The sequence below is a fragment of the Nicotiana tabacum genome, chromosome 4 (assembly GCF_000715075.1).
Source record: "Nicotiana tabacum cultivar K326 chromosome 4, ASM71507v2, whole genome shotgun sequence".
Lineage (NCBI taxonomy): Eukaryota > Viridiplantae > Streptophyta > Magnoliopsida > Solanales > Solanaceae > Nicotiana > Nicotiana tabacum.
In genome coordinates this window covers 88503565-88528709 of record NC_134083.1, presented here as the reverse complement: position 1 = coordinate 88528709, position 25145 = coordinate 88503565, and the positions used below count along the sequence as shown (strand labels likewise).

Genomic DNA, 25145 nt, shown 5'->3' with positions numbered 1-25145 from the left:
TCCAAAACTCACCCGAGCCCCTTGCGACCTCAACCAAATATACCAACAAGTCCTAAAACATCATACGGACTTAGTCGAACCCTCAAATTACCTCAAACTACACTAAAACCATGAATTACACCCCGATTCAAGCCTAATGAACTTTGAAATTTCTAGTTTCTACAAACGACTCCGGAACCTATCAATTCATATCCGATTGACCTCAAATTTTGCACATAAGTCATAAACAACATGACGAAGCTATTCCAATTTCTAGAATTAGATTCCAACCTCGATATCAAAAAGTCAACCCTCCGGTCAAACTTCCCAAAAATTCAACTTTCTGCATTTCAAGCCCAATTCCACTACGGACCTCCAAAAACTTTTTCGGGCACACTCCTAAGTCCAAAATCACCATACGGAGCTATTGGAATCATCAGAATTAAATTCCGAGGTCGTTTACACAAAAGTCGACATCCGGTCACTATTTTAACTTAAGCTTTAAACCTTGGAACTAAGTGTTCCAATTCATTCCAAAACCTTACCGGACCCGAACCAATTGCCCCGGCAAGTCACACAACAACTGTAAAGCCCAATTTGAGCAGTAAATGGAGAAACGGGGTTGTAATACTCAAAACGACCGGTCGGGTCGTTACATTCTCCCCCACTTAAACATACGTTCGTTCTCGAACGTGCCAAGATTTGTTTCCAAGCCATCAAATCATTATTCCATCTTACCACACATGTAATCGGGGGTGAACCCACGTCACCCTATCCCACATAGGCTTGACTACACAATGCAACTGAAAATCATTAATTTAACCTTAGCCCATAAACCTTGGAGTTTAATTTCCAACCTTAAAAATTTCTTTCGAGACACAAATTTTACATTTACACCTTGTATGAGTTTGAACCAGCTGTATCAAGCCATAACCATAACTATAATCACTTAGTCTATCTGAGTCCAAACTCACTAACCAGACATGAGAATTTTATTTGTCCCAAAATTTAACAATCGTGAAAGATCCTTCAAAACATTCACACTCGGGACTGTACGCCACATAGAAATGAAAAATCAAGCACCTAATAACCTTTCCTTTACATATGAAGGAAACACTTCTCGTTATGTTCAAATCATCTTAACACATCCTGCGGTCATAGCATACACATCATGCCGTCATTTCACCACTCATCGAGCCATAAATTTCACTGTAGGGTCATCATCGGACATATGAGTCCAATTGTACAAGTTACAACTAAAACTACCGAGCTTAAGCTGCGGTCTAACCATGGCCTCAAATCCTCTAGACTGGTTCATCACCAAAACACAGAATACTCACCTCGAACCTCATCCATGGAATCACAAGCCGGCCATGCACAGTTGATACCGAGCGCTCATGTGCGCATACGAATACGTGGAAGGAATTCAAAAAGTTATATTTCAAGCTGAATCAATTTCGCACGATAAAGAAAGAAAGATAAGAAATTAACCTAAATGCCCTGTAGCCTCTCGAAGATAAGTATGGACGTCATCATACCGATCCGCAAGACTCTACTAGACACTTGTTCATGACTTGTAGAACCTATGAACCTAGAGCTCTAATACCACCTTGTTACGACCCAAAATCCAACTAGTCGTGATGGCACCTAACCCAACCCGTTAGGTAAGCCAATTACCAACTATCTAATTTCAACAATAATTATTAAAGTAATTTAAGTGAATAAAGGTCTTAGTCTTGTACAATCCCCAAGAACTGGTAGTACAAATCATGAGCTTCTAAGAATAGAGTATACAAAGCGGAAATGAAATAAATACATAGTCTGTTTGAATAATACATAAACAGAGTTTTTATAAATCTAAGGCTACCCTGAACAAGAGGCAGCTACAACAGGAACGCAGGTACATCTTCAAGTCCCGCAACCATCGAGCGCAGCAACCAACATCTGCACGCAATGTGCGAAAGTGTAGTATCAATACAACCGACCCCATATACTGAGTAAGTAACAAACCTAGTCGTAGGTTAAAAGTAGTGACGAGCTTCCACCAAGGTCGGGTCCAAAACCAATAGTCCACAATAATTCATAACAACATAAAGCAAATAATACCAGAAGTAACTCACGGATAAAATACTCAGCCAAATAATGATTTCAAAAAAATATAGTAGTTTTTTCTTTCAAATACATCAGTGAAAATCCAAATCGTTTTCCGAAGTTGCCAATAATATGAATAGTTTGAAAACAATAAATTTCTCCAAAAATCTTCTCAATAATAAATAATATGTTTCATTTTCCTTCCGGATAACCCGTGTAAAAAAATGCATCACTATGCCCATCTATCAAAAATGTGTGAGAAATCATGAATGATGTGATGTTGTACAGCATAAGGAAAAATACATCTCTATGCCTGTATTTCATGTGTGCATGCCAATGCGATGCAATTCAGTGATAAAATCATAAACAGCCCCTCAGGCAGAACATCACCCATATACAGCCCCTCGGGCAAACCTCACAGTCACTCGTGCCACTCGGGCATACCTCACAATCACTCTTGCCACTCGGGTATACCTCACAATCACTCTTGCCACTCGGGCATACCTTACAATCACCCATGCCTCCCAGTCACTCGGCACTCGCACTCAATAGGTACATGCGCTCACTGGGGGTGTGTACAGACTCCGGAGGGGCTCCTTCAGCCCAAGCGCTATAATGTGTACGGACAACTCACATGTTGCACGGACAACTCACGTGCTATAATAATAAAGTATGATACAGGCGGGTAGCCCCGATCCACACTCATCCTCACATAACGAAGCTATTCCAATTTCCAGAATCGGATTCCAACCTCGATATCAAAAAGTCAACCCCTCGGTCAAACTTCCCAAAAATTCAACTTTCGGCATTTCAAGCCCAATTCCACTACGGACCTCCAAAAAATTTTCTGGACATGCTCCTAAGTCCAAAATCACCATATGGAGCTATTGGAATCATCAGAATTAAATTTCGATATCATTTACACATAAGTCGACATCCGATCACTATTTTAACTTAAGCTTTAAACCTTGGAACTAAGTGTTCCAATTTATTCCAAAACCTCACCAGACCCGAACCAATTGCCCCGGCAATTCACACAACAACTGTAAAGCCTAATTTGAGTAGTAAATAGGAAAACTTGATTGTAATACTCAAAACGACCGGTCGGGTCGTTACACTGCTGATATTCAAATTATTGCTATGTGGCAAGGAAGAATTATGAAAGTATTCCTCATGGGATTATCGTGAATGTAAGATGTGTTAGTCATTCTAGTGATGGAGTTAGGATAAGTTACGATGATTCATGTGTTCGATGAATTTGGAGACTGGGAGTTCTTAGAAGTATATTGTTTCGGGTTGCGGTGAGTATTTTATTTTAACTCAGTGGAGGCACTAGTTGCGTTAATTATTTGTGATAGATACGCACTATAAGTGTGCATATATGTGAGGTTTGAGCCAATGTGCAGGCATTGGGGCAGGTATTTATACTCGAAAGAATGCTTAGGCTATGATATGCCTAGAGTTGACTGTTAAGCGTAAAGTTATAACGTTTCTCATGTTCTTACCTTTGTTGAGAACTATCTGGGCTACACTTGAGGTTACAAAGAGGCTAATTCCCTTAATAAATGGGTTAGTTACTATTTCTGCGTTAAATTGCCGATTTGAAGTGTGATAGCAGACTTTGCACATGCTTACACTATGACGTGTTATTTATACCAGTCCATGAGGATGATAATCTTATTTCATTATCATATACAAGTGTACATGTTTAATTGCTCCTGTATGATATGCTGGGACTGGAGGCCTGTGACCATGCCGGGCAATTCATATTATTGGCATATGAGTTGTCTGTGCCGTATGTGGGAATTTTATTTCTATGATAATTTATCTGATTCATTAATTTCCTTCCTCTACAATTGTTCACATGTGCCTATGGTTATCCTCTTCATGAAATTTGAGGAGTTGGTTGTAACATTGTGGTTGTGGTGGTGCTTGTTGAACTTGCAATATGGTTCTCTTCCTTGAGACATCTCCCATATTTGGGTACACAGATTGCGCAGTGGTGACTGGAGTTATATTGATGTGGCGTGTCTATGGGATAGTTGTGTATAATTATATAAGGTCATTGGACCTAGAATAGGTACTATCGGGTTTGATTACGGTATATTCGGGAGTATAATATTAAAAGTCGTCTTAGGAAGTGATTATGGTTATAGTTGGGGCGAGAGAGCTCCATGACTTGTTGATCTGATAAGGGGTCATGAGATTTCCGCATGTTTCTTTCATTATCAACAGTGTACGAAGGTTTTGGAACGAGGTTTTGTTTGATATGGGGTTTAATATCAGTACCGGGTTGGTTTTGGATTAGTTACTGTGATCGGGAATGGTGCTACGAGCATGAAAGTGGTGTAGTATGTTATGTGATTGTATTCGTGGTTATGGTTATGGCTCGATGCAGCTTGTTCAGACTTATATAGTGTGTAAATATGAGATTCGGGTCTTGTAAGAAATTCATAATGTTGGGAAATGAATTCCAAGGGTTTTACGGACTAAGGTTAAAGTAATAATCTTCAATTGTGTTGTATTGTCAGGCCTATATGGAATAGGGTTGGCGTGGGATCACCCCTCGGGCATATGCGTGGTAAGGTGGAATAGTGATTCGATGGCTTGAAAACAACTCTTGGCACGTTCGAGGACGAATGTATGTTTAAGTGGGGGAGAATATAACGACCCGACCGCTCGTTTTGGATATTTATGCTCCTTTCTACTATTTGAAGTCTTGAATACCTTTATACGATGTATTATGACTTGTATGAATTGTCAGTTTTGGTTTTTAGGTATTTCAGAGTTAGTTTGGAAGAATGAAATCTAATGCTTTAAAGCTTAGGTTAAAATAGTGACCGGATGTTGACTTATGTGTAAACGAACCCGGAATAGAGTTTTGATGATTCCAATAGCTCCGTATGGTGATTTTGAACTTAGGAGCGTGTCCGGAAAATTATTTGGAAGCTCGTAGCTAAATTAGGCTTGAAATGGCTAAAATAGAAATTTAAGTTTGGAAGTTTGATCGGGGGAGTTGACTTTTTGATATAGGGGTCGAAATCCTATTCTGGAAATTGGAATAGGTCTGTTATGTCATTTATGACTTGTGTGCAAAATTTGAGGTCAATCGGACTTGATTCGATAGGTTTCGGCATCGAATGTAGAAGTTGGAATTTCTTAGTTTCATTAAGCTTGAATCGGGGCATGATTCGTGATTTTAGCGTTGTTTGATGTGATTTGAGGCTTTGACTAAGTTCGTATGATGTTTTAGGAAGGGGCTCGGATGAGTTTCGGGTGGTTTTAGACCATTTCTAGGCCATTTTTAATTGCTGGTTTCTGTCTACAGAGATGTGCATCGCGAACATTTGGTTGCATTCGCGAAGAGCAAACATCAATTTGGGGCCTTGTGAATCGCGATCGCGGAAGCTCTTTTGCAATCGCGTAGAACAAAATCTCTGCTGCACTGACCCGATTTTGGAAGCTTATATCTCGCAATATATAAGGAATTTGGAGATGATCCACAAATGAAAGTTGTAGCTCTTGATGTCTAATTTTCATAAAGTCAAACCATTTGTCATTTGGAGTTTTGTACAAAAAGTTATGACCATTATACTAGAGGCTATCTGAAAGAGTTGGGGAGTTTGTTCTTTGCGATCGCGAGTGATTTTCCACGATCGCCAAGGGCAAATTTTGGGCTGGAAATTTTTGTGCTTTGCAATCGTGAAGCATTTTTTGCGATCGCGTAGAGTAAATTCCTAGATAGAAGATATATTGTGAGGTTTCGGCCATTTTAACACATTTGAAGCGATTTTTGAGGCGCTTTTCACCATATGGATTGGGGTAAGTGATTCTAACTCGGTTTTAGTTAAATTATACGAATCTATTGTTGTTTTTATCAACATATTAGTGTTTTGGGTTGAAAATAATAGAAAATTTCATAGACTTTAATTTGAAGATTTGAGGGTTGAGTTGATGTCGTAAATTGATAAAATTGGTATGGTTGGACTCGTGGTTGAATGTGCATTTCATATTTTGTAACTTTTGTCGCGTTTCGAGACGTGGGCCCCACGAGTGATTTTTGAGTTAATTCCGGATTTTTATTAGAATATTAGTATTTCCTTATGGAATTGATTACAATAATTGGTATTGACTGAATCGAATTAATTGTGGCTAGATTCGAGCCGTTCAGAAGTTGATACGTGCAAAATGGGATTTCTGGAGCATTGTTTAGCTTGCTCGACATTGGATTCGTCTTGTTCGAGGTAAGTAACTCTTCTAATCTTGGAGCTGAGAGTATAAAACCTGAATATACGTATTATGTGAATTGTTTGGAGTTGACGCACATGCTAGGTGACGGGCGTGTGGGCGTGCACTATAGAAATTGTGATGTAATTGGTTCCGTAAAATTTTGTAGTCAAATAATCTTGGCATTTTCTATGTAGTTTTATGTGTTAAAGAAATTGAGCTGAGAATCATATTAAAAGTCATGCTGAAGCTATGTGCCAGTATTATTGAGACCCACAGAGGTCATATTGCTGTTGAATTATTTGTTTAAAATGAAATTTCATACCCAGTCATGTTCATTCATTTCATATCATTTCTCAGTCTCTGTTGCTATTTATTGATTCATCATATCATCAGTTTGGGCTAGTTTTATGATATTGTGAGCCCGGGAGACTGGAGAGATTGATGACCGAGTGAGGCCGAGGGCTTGATTGTGAGGATAATTATGGGATCGGGCTACACGCCGCAGCAGGACATATTGGATTTATATACTTTATTATTATGTGGATCGGGGTTGCCCGCCTGCAGTAAGCCTTATAGGCTTTATTATAGCACATGAGTTGTCCGTGCGGATATAGATATTGATACTTGAGTTATCCGTGCAGATTATAGCGCTTGGGCTGAAGGAGCCCCTCCGGAGTCTGTACACAGCCCCAGTGAGCACATGTACCTACTGTGTGCGAGTGCCGAGCGATTGGGAGGATTGAGTGACTGTGAGGACTGAGTGACTGTGAGGACTGAGTGATGAGGAGGACTGAGTGAATTGATACTCTGAGAAGTATGCATATAGTTTTATCACTGTGATGCATTGCATTGACATGCACCCATGACATACAGACATAGAGATGTATTTTTTTCACGTTGTACGGTATCACGTCATTCATGACTTCTCACACATATTGGCCTACAGGCATAGTGATGCATTTTTCCACTGTCTATGTGGAAAAAAAATAAAACATCTTATCATTGTTGAAAGGATTTTTGTGAAAAATTATTGTTTTCAAACTTATTCGTATTTTTGGCAACTTTGGTAAACGACTTGGGACTTTCACTGATACACTTGAAAGGCAGAACTATTTTTTGAAAATCATGATTTAGTTGAGCATTTATTCCTTGGGTTACTTCTTTCATTACTTGCTTTATGTGGTTATGAACTGTTGTTAGCTATTGAAGTTGGACTCTGACCTTGGTACAAGCTCGTCACTACTTTCAACCTAAGGTTAGGTTTGTTACTTATTGAGTACATGTGGTCGGTTGTACTCATACAACACTTCTGCACCTCGCATGAAGATGTTGGCTATTGATGTTGCTGCGTTCGTCGGGAGCTGGATGTGAAGGTGTATCTACGTTCCGATTGTAGCTGCCTCTTGCTTATGGTAGCCTTAGATTTATAAAAAATTGTTTATGTACATTTCGAACAGATAATATGTTTATTTCATACCAGCTTTGTAATTTTTAATTTTAGAAACTCATGATTTGTACTACCAGTCCTTTGGGAGTGAATTAGAGTCAGTTAAATATTAATTGAATCGAATTATTATTATTGGGCTTACCTAGCGAGTGAGGTTAGGTGCCATCATGACTAGTTGGATTTTGGGTCGTGACATAGATAGAGAGTAGCTGTAATGACTCGATCGATCATTTTGAGTATCACAGCCCCGTTTCCCCCTTTACTACTCAATTTGGGCTTTACAATTGTTGTGTGACTTGCCGGGGTAATTGGTTCGGGTTCGGTGAGGTTTTGGAATGAATTGGAACACTTAGTTCCAAGGTTTAAAACTTAAGTTGAAAAGGTTGACCAGATGTTGACGTATGCATAGTGACCCGGAGAATTTTCGCTAAGGAAATTTTTGGCGGAAAAACACGTTTCTGCGGTCCTTTATGCGACCGCATAATCACTCTGTGGGCCGCATAATAGCCGCAGAAGTGAGGCAGAAGAGGGCTAGTTTGGATGAAATCTGCGGTCAACTATGTGACCGCATAACCGCAGAACAGGTATGCGGGCCGCATAATGACCGCATACACACACAGATGTTTGCCAGTATTAGACACCGATTATGCGACCGATATGCGGTCCGCATGCGGTTGCATATGCGACCGCAGAACCTGTTTCGGAGGTTCATTTTTCTGGTTTTATAAACCCGACCCCATTCTTATAAAACACTATTGGGGGTCATTTTGAAGGGTTTCATCTGATATTTTAGAGAGAGGTGAGAGAATTTTAGAGAGAGAAAGTGAAGACTTAGTCATTTATCCATCAATTTTTGTTCAAGGTTCGAAGATTTCACAATGATCTTGCTAGGGCTTCAAAAAGATAAGAATTTCATTCCTCAATTCTTCAATTTCGGGTTTGGAGTAAAAATAGGTGATTAATAGTGTGATTCTTGGGTGTAAGAGTATTATGTATACATACCAATAAGGTTGTGGAAAGATTGTTAAGTTCAAATGGGTAAGGATTGAGTTGAAAATGGTAGAAATCTTCATAAACTTTAATTGACGATTTGAGGGTCGAGTTGATGTCGGAATTTGGTGAAATTTGTATGGTTGGACTCATGGTTGGATGAGCGTTTATATTTTGTAACTTTTATCGGGTTCCGAGACATGGGTCCCACGAGCGATTTTTGAGTGTAATTTCGGATTTTGTGGAAAAAATAGTATTTTGATATGGAATAAATTCCTATAATTTGGGTTGACTGAATCAAATTAATTATGACTAGATTCGAGCCATTCGGAAGTTGTTACGCGCAGAATGGAATTTATGGAAGCATTGTTTAGCTTTCTCGACATTGGATTCGGCTTGTTCGAGGTAAGTAACTCTTCTAATCTTGGAGCTGAGGGTATGAACCCTGAATATACGTATTATGTGAATTGTTTGGAGGTAACGCACATGCTAGGTGACGGGCGTTTGGGCGTACGCCGTAGGAATTGTGACTTGGTCAAATTTCATGGGACTGTATAGTTGAATAATTTGTTGATATCCGTACATTCTCTACGTGTTAGAGAAAATTGAGCTGAGACTCGTATTAAAAATCATGCTTAGGCATATGTTGTTATTGATGGTACCTATTTGGGTCATTTTTGTGGTTGAATAATATATTCAAATTGTAATTGTTCACTCAGTCATATTTATTCATTTCATATCATACCTCAATCTCTCTTCTTTATTGTTGATGCATCATATCATTGTTGTTGGGCTATTTTTCATGACATTGTGAGCCCGAGAGACTGGAGAGATTGATGACTAAGTGAGGCCAATGGCCTTATTGTGAGGATGCGTGTGGATCAGGGTTGTCCGCCTGCAGCATACTTTATTATTATGGCACGTGAGTTGTCCGTGCAGATTCTGATATGATATTATAGCACGTGAGTTATCCGTGCAGCATGTGAGTTGTCCGTGCAGATTATAGCGCTTGGGCTGAAGGAGCCCCTCCGGAGTCTGTACACACCCCTAGTGAGCGCATGTACCTACTGAGTGCGAGTGCCGAGTGCTGAGTGACTGGGAGGCATGAGTGATTGTGAGGTATGCCCGAGTGGCACGAGTGACTGTGAGGTTTGCCCGAGGGGCTGTATATGAGTGATGTTCTGCCCGAGGGGCTGTTTATGATTTTATCACTGAGTTGCATCGCATTGGCATGCACACATGACATACAGGCATAGAGATGTATTTTTCTCATGCTGTACAACATCACATCATTCATGATTTCTCACACATTTTTGACAGATGGGCATAGTGATGCATTTGTTTTACACAGATTATCCGGAAGGAAAAATGAAACAACTTATTTATTATTGAAAGGATTTTGGAAAAATCATAGTTTTCAGACTTACTCATATTTTGGTGATTTTAGTGAAAAGAATTGAGTTATACTATTATATTTGAAAAGAAAAATATTTATTTTTTCGGAACTGTGAACAAACTGAGCATTTTATTATTGAGTTATTCATTGTGCTGCCTCATGTTTGTTGTTATGAGATTTGTTTTTCGGATATTGTTGTGGACTATTGGTTTTGGACCTGACCTTGGTAAAAGCTCGTTACTGCTTTCAACCTAAGATTAGGTTTGTTACTTACTCAGTACATGGGGTCGGTTGTACTGATACTATACTTCTGCACCTTGCGTGCAGATGTTGGCTGTTGATGTTGTTGTGTTCGATGGGAGTTAGATTTGAAGATGTATCTGCATTCCGGTTGTAGCTGCCTCTTGTTCATGGTAGCCTTAGATTCATAAAACTCTGTTTATGTACTTTTCAAACAGATGATGTATTTATTTCATACCCGATTTATAAACTCTATTATTTGAAGCTCATAATTTATACTACCAGTTCTTGGAGAAAAGTATTGATTTTAGATATTTTTTTTAATTAATTACTTCGTTAATTTTATTGAAATCAGATAGTTAGTAATTGACTTACCTAGCGGGTTGGGTTAAATGTCATTACAACTAATTGGGGTTTGGGCGGTTACAGTAGCAATATCTTGGAAGAAGTGCTTCTTAATTCACCCATTCATTAAAAACATCCCCATTTCCCCTCAAGCCCGATTTCAGATATAGACACACATTAATTCACCCCAAAAAGAAACACATACACGAGCGCACGAAATAGCTGGGAGTAGTGAATTCAATTTTGAAAATTCAAATTGAGATCTGAGATACAAAATTTGAAAACAAAAGGGGAATCGCAGAGCTGATGCAAAGTCTCTTCATCTGCTTTCATTTTCTGATTTTTTCAAAGTGTTTTCGTTTTTCAATTAGGTTGATTGAGCTCTAGAGTTTGCTGTTTACTGCTGGAGTTGTTTGCTGGGCCACACTTGAGTTGATTCCTGCCTTCATTTGGTTCGTTTCCGTGTTTTCGTTGTTCAATTAGGTCAGTTCTCAACTTCCTTGTGTTATGCTCTCATTAGATGATTGAAAACTGTTGAATTCCTATTTAGTTTTTTCTTATTTGTTCAAGTATGACATCTGCTGATTCTGTTGTGTACTGAACGTGTATTTGGCCTCTATTTGACTGAAACAGTGAAATAACTCGAAATGAGATGTTTATGTGAATTACTCGATTCATGCTCTCAATTAGGACACTGTTGTTAGTTAATTGAATTTGCTATAACATGTTGGTTTGAAGTTGAAACTCAATTTAATAAGAACTAGTATATGCTGTGTCCCTATTTAGATTATTCCTGTGTGGTTACGGAGTTAGTTTACTGTGTATATGGCCTAAATTCGCGGACCTAGCCTTTGATTGGTTAGATTTGTAATGTCAAAGCCAAAAGATGGGCTCCAAGAGTAGTTCATATGCTGCTGTTAAGCTATTGTATGCAGATTTGAGGTTAAGATACTGTCAACGAGTTCAAACATCATTTCTATTCTAGTTCAGTTATGTAATCAATTATTAAAATGTAATTGAAGAGGTTATTACTATAAATTTGAAGGTCATGATTGTGCTGTAACGAATTGGTGGTGTGAATTTGAATTTGGGCTTCGTCCGTAGGAACAGTTTCGCATTTTAGTCTTGTTAATATTCTGTCAAGTTTGAACTGATCCATGAGTTGTTCTTCAGTCCAGCACGTTAACGATCCAACAAAGTTCCATTCTAACACCAACAACACAACCCCCATAGTTGCTGCAAAATTAGCCCCAAAGCAGATGCGTTACTGTTGAAAATCAGCCACAAAAACTCCATTTTTCAGCCATGAAAGTCAGTTCTTAAACCACTCCAAAATCTAGCCATAACAAGCAGCAGAAACGCAGCCACTAGATGCGAGCAAAATAGTCCAAAACGCTGCCTCTTTTCCACCTGAAAACATCCCAAAACCAGCCCCCCAAAGCCATGAAAATCAGCCTTAAACCCACCTGAAAATCCATGAAAACTAGCTGGAAACTCCAGCTAAAAAACGCAACAAATCAGCCCCGAAATCTAGCCCGCAAAACACTACATAAGCTTATCTTGTTCTTGGTTAATACATGACATTTTGTTTTAGATGGTCATGATAGTCTTTATGCTTATATGAATATCATGTTTGTCCTGGTATATCGTGTTAAAAGTATGACGGTAGAATTTGGAAACTGTAGGAATAGAGTAAATATGGAATATAGACTTTTGAGGCAATAATCGGGCCACTGAAGTTGTTTGAGAACGTTTGAGTCAAATTAATTCGGACTGACATGCTCAAGATAAAGTCAATGAACTGGTCCATATTACTTTTCATGGTAAGAAGAACTGACAATGCAATAAGATTGGATTTAGTAATTCGTAAGTTATTTGTTTCCTTTAGTATACTGTAACTACTAAGTATTGTTTTAATTTGCCGACTTCATTAACTTAAGTGAGTTATAGTTAAATGAATATGAAAAATCAAGGGTGGCCACAGATAACTATTGAAACAATTCTAGTAATTCCAATGATTCTTCGGTAATTCAAAGTAACTTGTTAATAATTTAAAGGGCTATTGACTCCCCACAACTCTATATCCATAACTCTTGACCTCACAACAATCTTAAATTAGTTTAGGAAAATAACTTATGAACATCGCTAGTTGCTTTGGATGCGCTTTAATTAACAATTTGTCATGGTTATGGGTACGGTTCCCGTGGCATAACTTTGACACTTAATCCCAAATTCGAGTGTGCGCTCGCTTGCCTTGATCTCGTAACTTCAAAGTAACAATAAAATTAAAACATGTAGTAAATTGCGGTTGCGTTTCACGTGGCATGATTTGCGATGTGTATAAAACAACAAGTGTACGACATCGTAACTTGTTTTAAAGTAATTCCATAAACACTAAAATGGTTTAAATATACAATAAAAGCGGTAAAAGGGTAAAATGCACATAGGTTTAGAACACGTAATAATCGGATAATTAAGTCGAGTTTAATTGTAAAGAGACCGTGCTAAAACCATGGAATCCGGGAGTGCCTCACACCTTCTCCCGGGTTAACAAAATTCCTTACTCGATCTTCTGTGTTTTGTAGACTTTATCAGAGTCAAAATTTTTCTTGATCTGGGATTTAGAATAAATGGTGACTTGGGACACCGTAAATAAATATTCCAAGTGGCGACTCTTAAAATCAAAAATAAATTAATCCCATTTCAATAATGTCACTTAATTTGGAATAACTCCTTTTCCCGTAAAAAGGAGATGTGACAACTACAAAATGAGAAAACTAAACAAATATTACAATATGAAAGAATGTACGAAAAGAGGGGGATAAAGATAATTTAATGATATTTATATTTTAATAAATTAAAATAAAAGATAAATAAATAACACTCAAAAAAATTATCAATCAATTTAGACAATTGAAGAGTTTTGAACAGTATAACATAAGTTTAAAAAGAAAAATATTTCCAGAGTAAGAAAATATATATCTATGTTATATTAAAAGAGAAGTAGTATCAAAATATTAAGCCAATTGACAAGGTAATAAAAAATCACATTAGTAAATGTATAGTACTAAGTACTTGCTAATTTAATAATAAAAATAAATAAGGAACAAACAATTTATTTGATTACTATATGATGTGTATTCTTTGATTTGTATAGATTTTATTACATTTCTGCACACTATATTAAATAGCAAAATACAACTAATATTTATTAAAATAATATGATATATTAGATCATAATTTTATAAGATTAATATTCTGTCAAATTATCCGCGCGGGTTCTACACTAGTTAGGGAAAAAAAGAAAAAAAAAACTGAGTTAATCGCTAATTCCTACTCCAAATTAGAGTTTCAAAGCAACTTCAAAATCTGATGGTTCTGCGACCAGATTTGAAGCAGATACCAAGCAAATCGAAGCCCTAATCTACGAATTTGAAGCAATTGAAGGTGAAATTTGAAGCAAACCATGAGGAAACAAAAGCCCCAATTGTCAGCTGAAGAACATATCAACTCCAAGTCCAAGGTAATCAACTTTAAATCGGTTTATTTTGTTGCGTTAGCGTGATTTGATTCCCTAAAAGCCACGTTCCAGAAGTTAAAAAAAGCATTTCATAGAATTTCTCACGCAATTCAAAATTAAAATTTCTGAAGTAACTGTCAAATTGCATTCATCCAATTAGGATATGTATGTATTATCTTCTTATGGATGGTGCATTTGAAGCTGTTATTTTGTGCGTTCCATGTCTCCTCTTTTTTACTGCGGAAGTTTTCATTGAATGTGTATCTCTTTCTGCTTGTTTAGTTGGATCTGAAATTTGGGAGAAAGTGCTTTTTTGTTATTTTGTGTGGTTTGTATTATAGTTAAAACTTCTAGATTGCAACTTGGCTACTTGAATCAAGATGTAAATTAGTTGCCGTAGGTATTTGGTAAAGCAGCGTACTCTATTTTAAGTTGTAATTGCAGAATTTGTGGCTAATGAATGGTTATTTTGTCAATTATTAGAGCATTTTAAAATTTGACTGGTTATTCAAATAGTAGTTATTATGGTGAATGGCTATCAATGAATGGAGGGAGGAGAAAGGTTTGGGATATATGTAGCAATTCGTACAGTTACAATTTGGAGAAAAATAGACACATAAGAATTTTAGTATTATGTTGGAGGGGTTAGGCACCTATTGTTTAGCGGATAATGTTGTGCACCCAGAGCCTACTGAGCTGGAGGGTGAGTTGGACAAGGAAGATGCCAACCTAGATGTCCAGAAAGAGGCGTCAAGAAGGAGCATGTGTGTGAGGACTGTGCCAAAGAAGCTAACCGATTTTGTTGTGACTCTGGCAAATTACATGAAGGGCAAGGAAGGTGCTGGGAGTTAATATAAGTAACTAGAAACTGGAAGGAAAAAGTAGGCAAGAAGTTATAGAAATTTCTTTTATTCTCATCTCCTATGTTCACCTCCTTCTTCCCTGTTTGTTTAAGCTTTCAGTTGTTTGATTCCGATTGTAATCGTTTGGTTGATCATTTGCTCTATAATCTAAATGTGTTTTGATTGGTACTGTTTCAGAATATTATGCCTTTCTTGAACCTTTTAACCTTGACCAACACTATTTAAGTGAAATTTTGACAGCAAGTTATTACTTTCTTAGTATTTCTGCAAAGAAATTTCCCCATTATTCGTCTTAAGCAACCTTTTGATTCACACAAATTTTGGGTATGTTGGATCATGGCTTGTTTAAATGGCTAAACCTGTTTTGATTCCTAAAGTGTGATTTTCATAAGTACTGTGAGCCGACACAATTGTATGAGGTCGATTAGATTACTTCTAGTGGATTGAACTCTACAGACATCCAAATATACCAGACCCTTCCATTTGATATTACCCTTTTGAATTACTCAAAGATAGGAAACCCATTTTGGCTTATTGATGGCCTCATACATTTGAATCTTCTATTCCGTTCCTGTAAAGAATTTAGATTCCAAACAGACATAAGATATCCTTTGTTTATACTCCCTCCATTTCAATTTGTTTGAACCTATTTGACCGGACGCGTAGTTTAAGAAAAAAGAGAAGACTTTTGAAACCTGTGGTCCAAAACAATCCATAGATATTTCTGTGGCTTTAAATCAACTTATTAAGGGAAAATGAGAAGTTTAAAGCTACATTCTTTCCAAATTTAGAAAGAGGTCATTCTTTTTTAAACTAACTGAAAAGGAAATAGGTTCATTATTTTTGAAATGGAGGGAGTATTTGTTTTGTACTTATTCTAGAATTCAATCATGTAGTGAAATGTTCTTGATATATCCATGATTTGTTGGTGTATGTTTCTTTGCAGGTTTTGCATTTAGGTGCTTACCAGTTTTGAAGAGTTTTTTTTGTTTAATAGATAGTATCGGATGACTAGTCTAGTTATTAGAACGTGTTTGCAATTCCTCTGTTTGACCTGTTTTTTTATTTGATGAGTAGCAGGACTATTTTACGGCATCTCTCCTTCTCTCGCGCATAGCACAGTGGTAGAACGGAATTAGGAAGAAAAGATGCTCTCAGGTTCTTCAATAACTTCTCTGCTTATCCTTCTTCATACATAGTACTTACACCTTTCTTAAGAGGGCTGAGCACACGGGGTGTGTCACTGTGTATGAGACGCAATAGCCAGAACTCCAAACTATCAAGCTATATAAGTGTCATCTCATCCAGAGACTAATAGGTTTTAGATTAAAGAGATGTAGGGTGTTCCTCCGTGCAGTGTGCACCAGAAAATAAGTGTGCCAAAGAGCTTTGGATCTGCATATCATCACCCTAAAAGCTCTTCCTATATCTATACAAACAAGGAAACTAGAGTAAGCCCAGTAGACATGCCATTTATTTTTTCCTTGAGCTCTTATTCGGCAGCTAAAATTTGTTTAATGTCCTCAAAGATCTACTTCTTTCAATTCTAATGCCCTTTTTATTTAATAATTTGCATGAGTGTCATAAGAGTATATAGCATCGTGTCGGTTAATTTCACTATTTACTTAGTCTAAGCCATAGTTCTGTCTTTTTCAGTATTCAACGTGGGAACTCAGCTTCAACCAAGAGTAATAGGCATTCGCAGAAGCCAAGGTGAGTGAAAGTCTGGATCACATGGGCATTCTTTGCACTTATAGTATCCCGAAACAAGAAGAAAGAAAGTAACTCTTTTAAGAAATAATCCGTAGTTTAAGAAGATAATAAGTCAGGACTTGTGATCTCTAAAGAAACCACGTGATGTGAAAGCCAATGATTGATCACCACAGCTACTACTTATTCTATTTCTCCTTTAAGATTTTTCACAGAAGCAAAAGAGAGATGCCAACAAGTACTGGGGTAGGAAGCTTACACCATATATTATTCTGGAGTTAAAGCGTTGGTTTTGGATCTCTTGCTTTTCCACTGATTCATTTTTCTTGATTTTTTAATCTTACGTAGAAAAGTTTTCCTTTCTGACCTTTGCTTATTACCGGTACGTGGAAAGATGCAAATGTGCACTTGATAGGTGTTTTAAAAGTAACTTATTATGATATTTCCTTAAGATTCTTTTTAACTGGTTCAGAGTTATGGTTGAAGTATAAAATGATGTCATCATTCTTTTGCAAAATCTTCATTTTTACAGGTCTATTGAGTGTAGAAGTATATTCTGCAAATAGGACACGACTGAAGACTTCTGCTAGGAACAGATTGATGTGCACCTTAAATCAGTCAGCAGGGGTTTCGGCTCAAGCAGAGCAAATAAAAAGTAGGACTTTAGTCAAAATGTGTGGAATTACATCAGCTAGAGATGCTGCTCTTGCAGCAGAAGCTGGAGCCAATTTTATTGGTATGATCATATGGCCTAACTCAAAACGTTCTATTTCACTTTCTACTGCAAAAGAGATTTCCAAGGTTGCACGGGAATATGGAGCTGAGCCAGTTGGGGTGTTTGTAGACGATAATGCTGACACAATACTAAAAGCCTCTGATGCAGCAGACCTTGAATTTGTGCAGGTGGGGAACTGTCATTTTCACCATCTTTAATTTCTTGTTTCCAATTCCTCAAAATCCACATGTTGCAAATTGAGCAGCTTCATGGAAATGGTTCTCGAGATGCTTTTCCAGTTTTGGTCAGGGAAAAACGTGTAATATACGTACTTCATGCAAATGAAGAGGGAGGCCTTTTGAACTATATTTCTGATGAGGAGTCTTCTCTGGTTGATTGGGTTCTAGTGGATAGTGCAAAAGGTGGCAGGTATTGATTCTCCTTGCATAAACCTGTCATGGCTACGTATGAAATCATTCACTGTCTCTTTCCAACTATGTTTATTTTGCATGGATAATGTAAAGGACAGGTGATATCTAGCTAATCAACAAAGACATAATTCTATTTCTGTTGGTATTGCTAAACTTGCTTGAATTCTTTCAGACCAAATCAAACTTGTTTTGTAACTTTAGCATGACCAAGCAACTGAGTCTTCTGATGCAAAAGGAATCAACCAACTAAGAGTGACATTGTAGTTAGAAGAAGAATATGAATAGTAGCAATGAGGAGAATGATAATTTTTGAGAAGTTGAATTCTCAGCAAAGTCTTAGTAAGTGGTGGACTCTAAATTAAGAAATAAAGTTTGTTATCTACCTATCTATGTGCTTTCTATAGATGACAACTGATGAATGTTGCAATTGATATGAGTTAGGTCTAGGCAGCTGAATTTTACTTTTGCAAAATCACCAGTTACCAATTTTCACTTGCTCTCCATATACTAAGTAGTAGCTCACTTTTGCAGTGGCAAAGGATTCAACTGGGCTCAGTTTAAGCTGCCGCCAATTAGAAGCAAACATGGGTGGCTCTTGGCAGGAGGAATTAACCCGGAGAATGTTTGTGAAGCTCTTTCTGCTCTTAAACCCAATGGAGTGGATGTGAGTAGTGGCATATGCGGACAGGACGGCATCCAAAAGGATGAGTCACGGATACTATCGTTCATGAATGCAGTGAAATCTGTACGGCTGTAGTTAATATTGACTAGCTACCATTGAGGCAAATTCCCCAGTGCAGATTCTTAAATCAACTGCAATGTTGGTGCTGGTCCTCTTGTAATTTATTGCACTAATTATTGTAGGCCAAAACTAATATATCATGATACATAAAGTTTGTGTTACTAGAAAAACATCAATGTCTTTGTAGGAGAAAAAACTTCCCTTGTGTAGTTCAATTGATGGGCTATAAGCGTGATTTGTTTGACAGAAGATGGATTGACTACGTTGACGACAACTAATGAACTCATAAAGTAAAATTCTATTGCAGGTTTCATTCCTTTTTTCACCTAATTGGCTTGTCTTAATGAATTTAGTCCCGTTATTGTGGCAATGATGGCGTGATAAAATATGTGATACTTAAACTTTCTTGGGCAAACCGAAGAGGCATTTTAGCTACTTTGTTACTTCCTATCAATTATTACTACATTACATTGTGTAAGAAAAATATATCAATCATGTGGCAACAACTGAAACTGCTATTCCACAATTTATATGCCTTCCCCCATTCTTTAACAGGAACTTTCGATTAGCCGAAGCCAGAATGAGTCTTTCAATGGTCTGATTGTTGGTAGTATAAAGTATCTCCTGCCTAACAGCCCAATCTGTAACCGTGATCAAGTGTTGTAAGCTTGAATTCTCTTACGAGATAACTATATGTTTGATACTACTTAATTATCAACTCTCAATAATACCGCTTATCTTTATGAATATTTTAGTTATTCTGGACAAACCAATAGATCTGATATTGAAGAAGATATGATTAAATTAGTTACACATTGAGAACCTCTAAAGAACACTATTAACATATTCCCTAAACTTAGTTGACTTTATTTCTATAAAAGGAAATCCGACCTAGTAATAACTGCATCCCCAGTGTCACTCGCATAGTGAATTAACTATTTCCTGGAGTGGATTTCAACAGTTGCATATGTGCATGGAATGGCATCCAAAATAGTTAATAGTATAACTAGTCCACAAGTATATTCCTCGGTACAGATTGTTAAATCACTGCAATTTTGGCTCTTGTAATTCCTTTTCCTAATTTGACATAGCATACTGTCGGTCAATTGTTTTACATCTCAAACTTGTGTTATTATAAAGACGTCAACTTCTATATGGGGGTGAAACTTCTCTCATTTTTACATGACTTGGATGATAGGGAGTGGATATTGACTACCTTGACAACAACCAATTAACAACTACAGCTAAAATTAACATGCTACTGGTGCTTAAGGGTTTTAATATGACATGTAAAATGATTATAACGTTTTTATTGAAAGTGACATTCCTTTGTTGTTTCCTTCTTCTTTCCCCAACTTAATCACCCTTCATTTTCTTTTGGCTAGTCTAATAGCCCGTTTGGCCGAGCTGCAAAAATTAACTTATTTTGAGAAGCGTTTTTTTTCAAAAGTGTTTTTCTCAAAAATACTTTTGGCAAGAAACAATTTGTGTTTGGCTAATTAATTTAAAAAACACTTCTGAGCAGCAATTAGTATTTGGCCAAGCTTTAAAAAACTGCTTCTAAGTGTATTTTTCTCAAAAGTGCTTTTAAAAAAAGTGTTTTTAGATCTCCTCAAAAGCACTTTTTCTTTCAAAAGCTTGGGTAAACACCTTAATTTTAGAAAAAAAAATACTTTTGACAAAAAAAAGAAAAAAAAGAAAAGGATTTTGCCTCAAAAGAAACTTGGCCAAACATACTATAAATCAATTTCGTTTTTCTCTTTCACTTTCTTGGGGCAAAAATATCTGTTAACCTTCAAATGTGATGTTAATGGATCCACGTACAGCAAAAGAATGGTGGGACAGAGTATCTTTCTATAATCATTTCATAATCAAGAATACAAATAACATACTTTCTTGGCCAACCCCACAAAAGGCTTATAAGGTTCCTGAAGACAATTTCTATCTCCACTCAATTATTACAATATGGCAACAATTGAAACTGTGCTCTTCTACAGACTTTATATGCCTTCTCCATTCTTTAATGGGAGCTACTATAGTTGTGGTTTACAAACTTGAATAGGTCTTCCAATGGCCATAGTGTTAGTGAAAAAGAATCACCTTCTTTTAAATTGTACTATAGGATTCTATTTCTGAGACCCAGAGAGTTGGGGATCAGTTTGGTAATATACTATATCACCAGTGTCACTCACATAGTGATCCTGCTTCATACTCTTTATGAGAACTCCCAACAAGTAAAATGGTAGAGGCCCTGACTTCTTTGGCTCCTTATAATACTTCCCTAGCACTGGCTTAGCTGCTTCAGTCTGAAAATTCAAAAAGTAATCAATACATGTTAATACCATTACTTTCTTTATATTGTCGATGTATATAAGTTAAAACTCATTTTAATATATATTGTGATACTTACTGCTTCCACTAAATGATAGTGTGGGATTTGAGGGAAGAGATGATGTATCACATGTGTTCCTATGTCATGGTGGATGTTGTTAATCCATCCATAATCGCGATCAAGCGTTGTAAGCCCTCCTCTAAGATAACTCCATTCCTGTTTGAAACATCTTAATTGTCAACTCCCAACTTTTTGTTAATAAAACAACAATTACTACGCCTCAATGCCAACCAAGTAGGAGTCGGCTTCTTTATAAAATAATAAAGAAGCTAATATTTCTCAAAAGACATGATTAGACAAGTTATGCATCAAGAATCTCAAAAGACAGAACATATGTTATTAACATAGATATAATATTTTTAACTCTAATTAAACTTATATACCTCTCCTCTGTACCAAGGAAGTTTATCATCATGACCATGGTGATGCAAGTAGGTAACTAAGTCAAGCCACATGACAAAGCCCTACATTCAAAATATTGAATTCCAAATAATAAGTCTCCAATAAGAACAAACAAAAAGTTAGGCAAAAAGGGGGAAAAAATGAGTGTCAACAAAGGAAGGTTGAAAAATGGACTAACCCAATAGGGGATGCCATAGAGCTTAAGCACTTGGAAAGGACCCATTACAAAGGACAATCCCACTAGCAATGCAGCCATTGCTGTCCAACACAAAGTTGAAGTCATCACATCTTTCTTCTCACTTGGAACAAACAAATCACTGTTTGGATCAAAGTGAGACCCTTTCTTTCCAGGGCTTCTACTCCACTGTAATTACCAATTCAAGAAACTGTCAAAATTTTCTTGCCAATTCAAACTTAATAACTCAAAATTATTATGGATATAAAAGATACTATGAAGTACTCACCAGATAGAAAGGGTATGCCAACAAGGGAAAGGGTAGAGTGAACCTTAATTTCTTTGTGGCAAGATCCAAACTATTGTAAATCTTCTCGGGTATCTGAGAAAGCAAAGAATCAGAGGATGAAACAAGCAAATAAAATAGTGTTTAGAAAATGCTGAAACTTACAGGATGCCATGACTCATCATTCTCAACGTGTCCATGGTTCTGGTGATGTGTCCTATGGCTTATTCTCCTGAAAACAATCCACCACAAAATACACCATACATTAGACAATAATCTTCTTAAAAATCTCAATAATTTTCAAGAAAAGAGACAAACCATCCATGGTAAGGAACAAGAATTGAAGAATGAAGTATATGTCCAACAACACTATTCAACTTGTGGTTATTTGAAAAACTTCCATGTCCACTGCATACACAATTCACAAAGAAAACCAAAATGGGGTCACCAAATTAAGCTCCAAATAACAATAAAAATCAAAACTTTGATGAAATATCAAGAAGATGCATTACCAATCATGACCAAGAACAAAGAGAGCCCAAAACATAGTACTCTGAGCAAACCAATACAAAGGCCAAACAACCCAATTGTTGAAATAAGCAGCCGCAGCTGCCAATCCAAATACAATAGCAACATCCCTCACAACATAACTCATAGATTTCCACGGATTCTTGACCCAACAATGCTTAGGAATAGCTGCCCTAATATCAGACAACTTAAATGGTGGGGGTGTCCCTGGGTCAAAAAACTCACCACCATTATTATTATCTGTTGTTCTCTCACTTCCCTCTTCTCCGACAGTTTGGATCCTAAGTGGTGCACTTACCCTTAATGCCCAATTCCTCTCTTTATTAATATTGGACAAAGAAATTGAAGAACCACTCAGATCTGTACGTGAAATTCTCAACTTTATGTGAGAGGCAAAAGTGGTTGTCCCTGTTCTAGGCTTTGGGTAGATTCTTGGGAGTGGTCTAAGACCACATTCTGATAAAACCCAACTTGCCATTGAAGGATAAAAAGGAGAGAGATTTTCTTGAACTCTGAATCTGGGAAAAATAATGCTAATACGAGAAAATATAAAAAGGGTGTTTAGGACAAATCTCAAAAATGTGTGTTTGTACTTTGTTATAAATTATTTGTTTTTTGTATTGGTTGGTTTTTAGGCTATAGGTAGGGTGGAGAGAGAATTAGATATGTGAAGATAACTCAAGGGGAAATCTAAGCTTCAACTAGAGCTACAAAAACCTCAACTTGTGTTGCTTGTTGATTGTCTTGTTTTTCCTTATCTTTTCATGGTCCAACTGGTTGTGTTTGGGACCTTCTTCTTTCTTAATTATTATATATAGTTGAGCAGGCCTATATTTCTTACGCCTTTCCTATTCAGATAATCTGTAAAAAGAACGTGAATTTTATGCAAGTATAGTTGAAGGGTCGACCATATTTTATTCATTTATTTAATTATATTTGCACACTAATTATTAAGCGTGTGGGATTGTTTGGTATTTTGAGTTCTTCATTGACTGACAAAAAGGTTTCTCCTCGAGAATTTTTTTTCTTCCTTTTCTTCAAACAAATCAAACTAGTTGACCAGTTGTTACAATTGTGTATTAGTACTAGTACTAGTATTTTCCTCCGCACAGTAGATTTTTATATCCCACGAGGAGGCTGTAAGAGGTAGGCGCCTTAGCTTTTTAGTATAAGCATATATATGATTCTCATAACCTAAGGGCTGGTCCGGAAGGCCACTTCATAATTAGATTTGTGACCCAACTTAGTTATACAGGTTGGCATATTTGTAAGTTCAAGTAATATTTATTTGACCATAAAATTTAGTATAATTAAATAAGTAATTACACTCTTCAATTTCAAGGAAAAATAAAAAAAAATTCATAGTAATGACGTAATGTAGTTATTATATGACTTTTAAAATTCTTTTTTCATTTCTAATGTTTATTATATTTGCACACATTAAAAATTATTTATTTGTTGATCTACAAAAATTATTTATTTATTTATTTTCTTAAAACTAGCTGTAAATTAAATTAAAATAATTAATACGCTTATGGAACTAAATATAAATTGAAAATTACGTTGTAATTACATTATGATGAACAAATATGTCATTGTAATTAATAGTTATACTCTCTGTGTGACCTACAACTCACATGTTCGAGCTGTGAAAACAACTGCCTACATACACCCCCTTTGGGATGTGGACATTTCCCGAATCTTGCGTGAATACGGAATGCTTCGTGCATTGGGTTGCCCTTTTGAAGGAAAATCTTGAAGCAACAGTAAAATTAATTTCATGTGACCTATACGTTACCGATTCAAGCCGCAAAATTAGTCATTAACGCTAGCATTAAAATAGATTGTTTAGGGTACAATGTGCTTGAATGCTAACATACTTCACCACCATGCAACCCTAGTACCGTCCCATAATTACGGAGTTATGGAGCCCCTAAATGGGATTTTGTGCCAATTGTGGGCACCAGATTTCCAAAAAGAAAAGAGGGGTCACCTGTAAAAAACGTGTGGAGGTGAAAAGAAGGGTTGACGTGGTCAGACTTGGCTCTCATAGTATTCCGTTGGAAAACAAACAGTAGATTTTTAGCTTCATTCACATTATCACATACTAGTAATTAAAAGGGCGGGTTTTACTGGCCGCAATGGTTAAAATCGGCCAAATTCTTAGACAATTCAGGGTCATTTTGATCACATAGTTATTATATATAAAATAATAGTGTAACAATTTGGCTAAATAATAATAAGAAAACGTTATATAAAATTTAATTACTATATGGACTATTTTGTATCTGAGTATTTTTATTTACGTATTGACGATACATGTAATTATTTTGCATTTTATCTTGCATAAAATAATGCTATTCAGATTCTCCTGTAAATTAATATAAGTATTCTCTAATATAGTCAAACGCCAACAAATAGTTGCATTAATTACAAAAAATATGTTTTCTTGTATGGCTAATCAAACGCAACATAAGTTATACAAATATCGTGATTCCTAATTTATTCAATAAAACATTATACTGCTATTTCATGCAGAATTTTATATTAAAATTATCTTTCTTAGTCCCTCCAACTAAATGAATTTTCGACCGCCCCTTGTTAATCCAAAGCAAGTTTCTTTCTCCATACAAAAATCCAGTTTAAGGAAGAAATTTCTACTC

At 36.5% G+C, this 25145-nt stretch overlaps 2 protein-coding genes across 12 annotated transcripts; one reads left to right on the top strand and one right to left on the bottom strand.

The window, feature by feature from the left end:
* The first annotated feature begins 10830 nt into the window (after positions 1-10830).
* LOC107807127 (N-(5'-phosphoribosyl)anthranilate isomerase 1, chloroplastic) lies at positions 10831-18948 on the top strand. 11 transcript variants are annotated; one of them, XM_075252167.1, is made up of 7 exons: positions 10881-11201; positions 14107-14241; positions 16182-16259; positions 16758-16814; positions 17344-17547; positions 17715-17955; positions 18489-18948. In XM_075252167.1, the coding sequence occupies exons 3-7, from the start codon at positions 16250-16252 to the stop codon at positions 18712-18714; spliced, it is 738 nt and encodes a 245-aa protein (XP_075108268.1). In that variant the 5' UTR covers positions 10881-11201; positions 14107-14241; positions 16182-16249; the 3' UTR covers positions 18715-18948. The 11 variants fall into 11 exon arrangements, with proteins under 11 accessions (XP_075108264.1, XP_075108265.1, XP_075108268.1 ...); XM_075252162.1 differs by having other exon boundaries at positions 17344-17714; positions 17792-17955; XM_075252161.1 differs by having other exon boundaries at positions 16179-16259; positions 17344-17714; positions 17792-17955.
* A 1585-nt stretch (positions 18949-20533) lies between these two features.
* Positions 20534-23285, bottom strand: LOC107807128 (omega-3 fatty acid desaturase, chloroplastic). Its single transcript, XM_016631446.2, has 8 exons — positions 22467-23285; positions 22273-22362; positions 22120-22186; positions 21958-22050; positions 21672-21857; positions 21475-21555; positions 21110-21247; positions 20534-21005 (listed from the first exon to the last, which is right to left on the bottom strand). The coding sequence occupies exons 1-8, from the start codon at positions 22958-22960 to the stop codon at positions 20826-20828; spliced, it is 1329 nt and encodes a 442-aa protein (XP_016486932.1). The 5' UTR covers positions 22961-23285; the 3' UTR covers positions 20534-20825.
* Between the last annotated feature and the right edge of the window lie 1860 nt (positions 23286-25145).

Excerpts from the sequence above, each read along its gene's own strand:
- LOC107807128 (XM_016631446.2), bottom strand. The coding sequence starts at position 22,960 with ATGGCAAGTTGGGTTTTATCAGAATGTGGTCTTAGACCACTCCCAAGA. Across the intron at positions 22,363-22,466 it reads TTTGTTCTTGGTCATGATTG|TGGACATGGAAGTTTTTCAA; the intron begins GTAATGCATCTT and ends TTGTGTATGCAG. Across the intron at positions 21,006-21,109 it reads ACTATCATTTAGTGGAAGCA|ACTGAAGCAGCTAAGCCAGT; the intron begins GTAAGTATCACA and ends TTGAATTTTCAG.
- LOC107807127 (XM_075252163.1), top strand. Across the intron at positions 17,715-17,791 it reads CAGACCTTGAATTTGTGCAG|CTTCATGGAAATGGTTCTCG; the intron begins GTGGGGAACTGT and ends CAAATTGAGCAG. Across the intron at positions 17,956-18,488 it reads GATAGTGCAAAAGGTGGCAG|TGGCAAAGGATTCAACTGGG; the intron begins GTATTGATTCTC and ends TCACTTTTGCAG.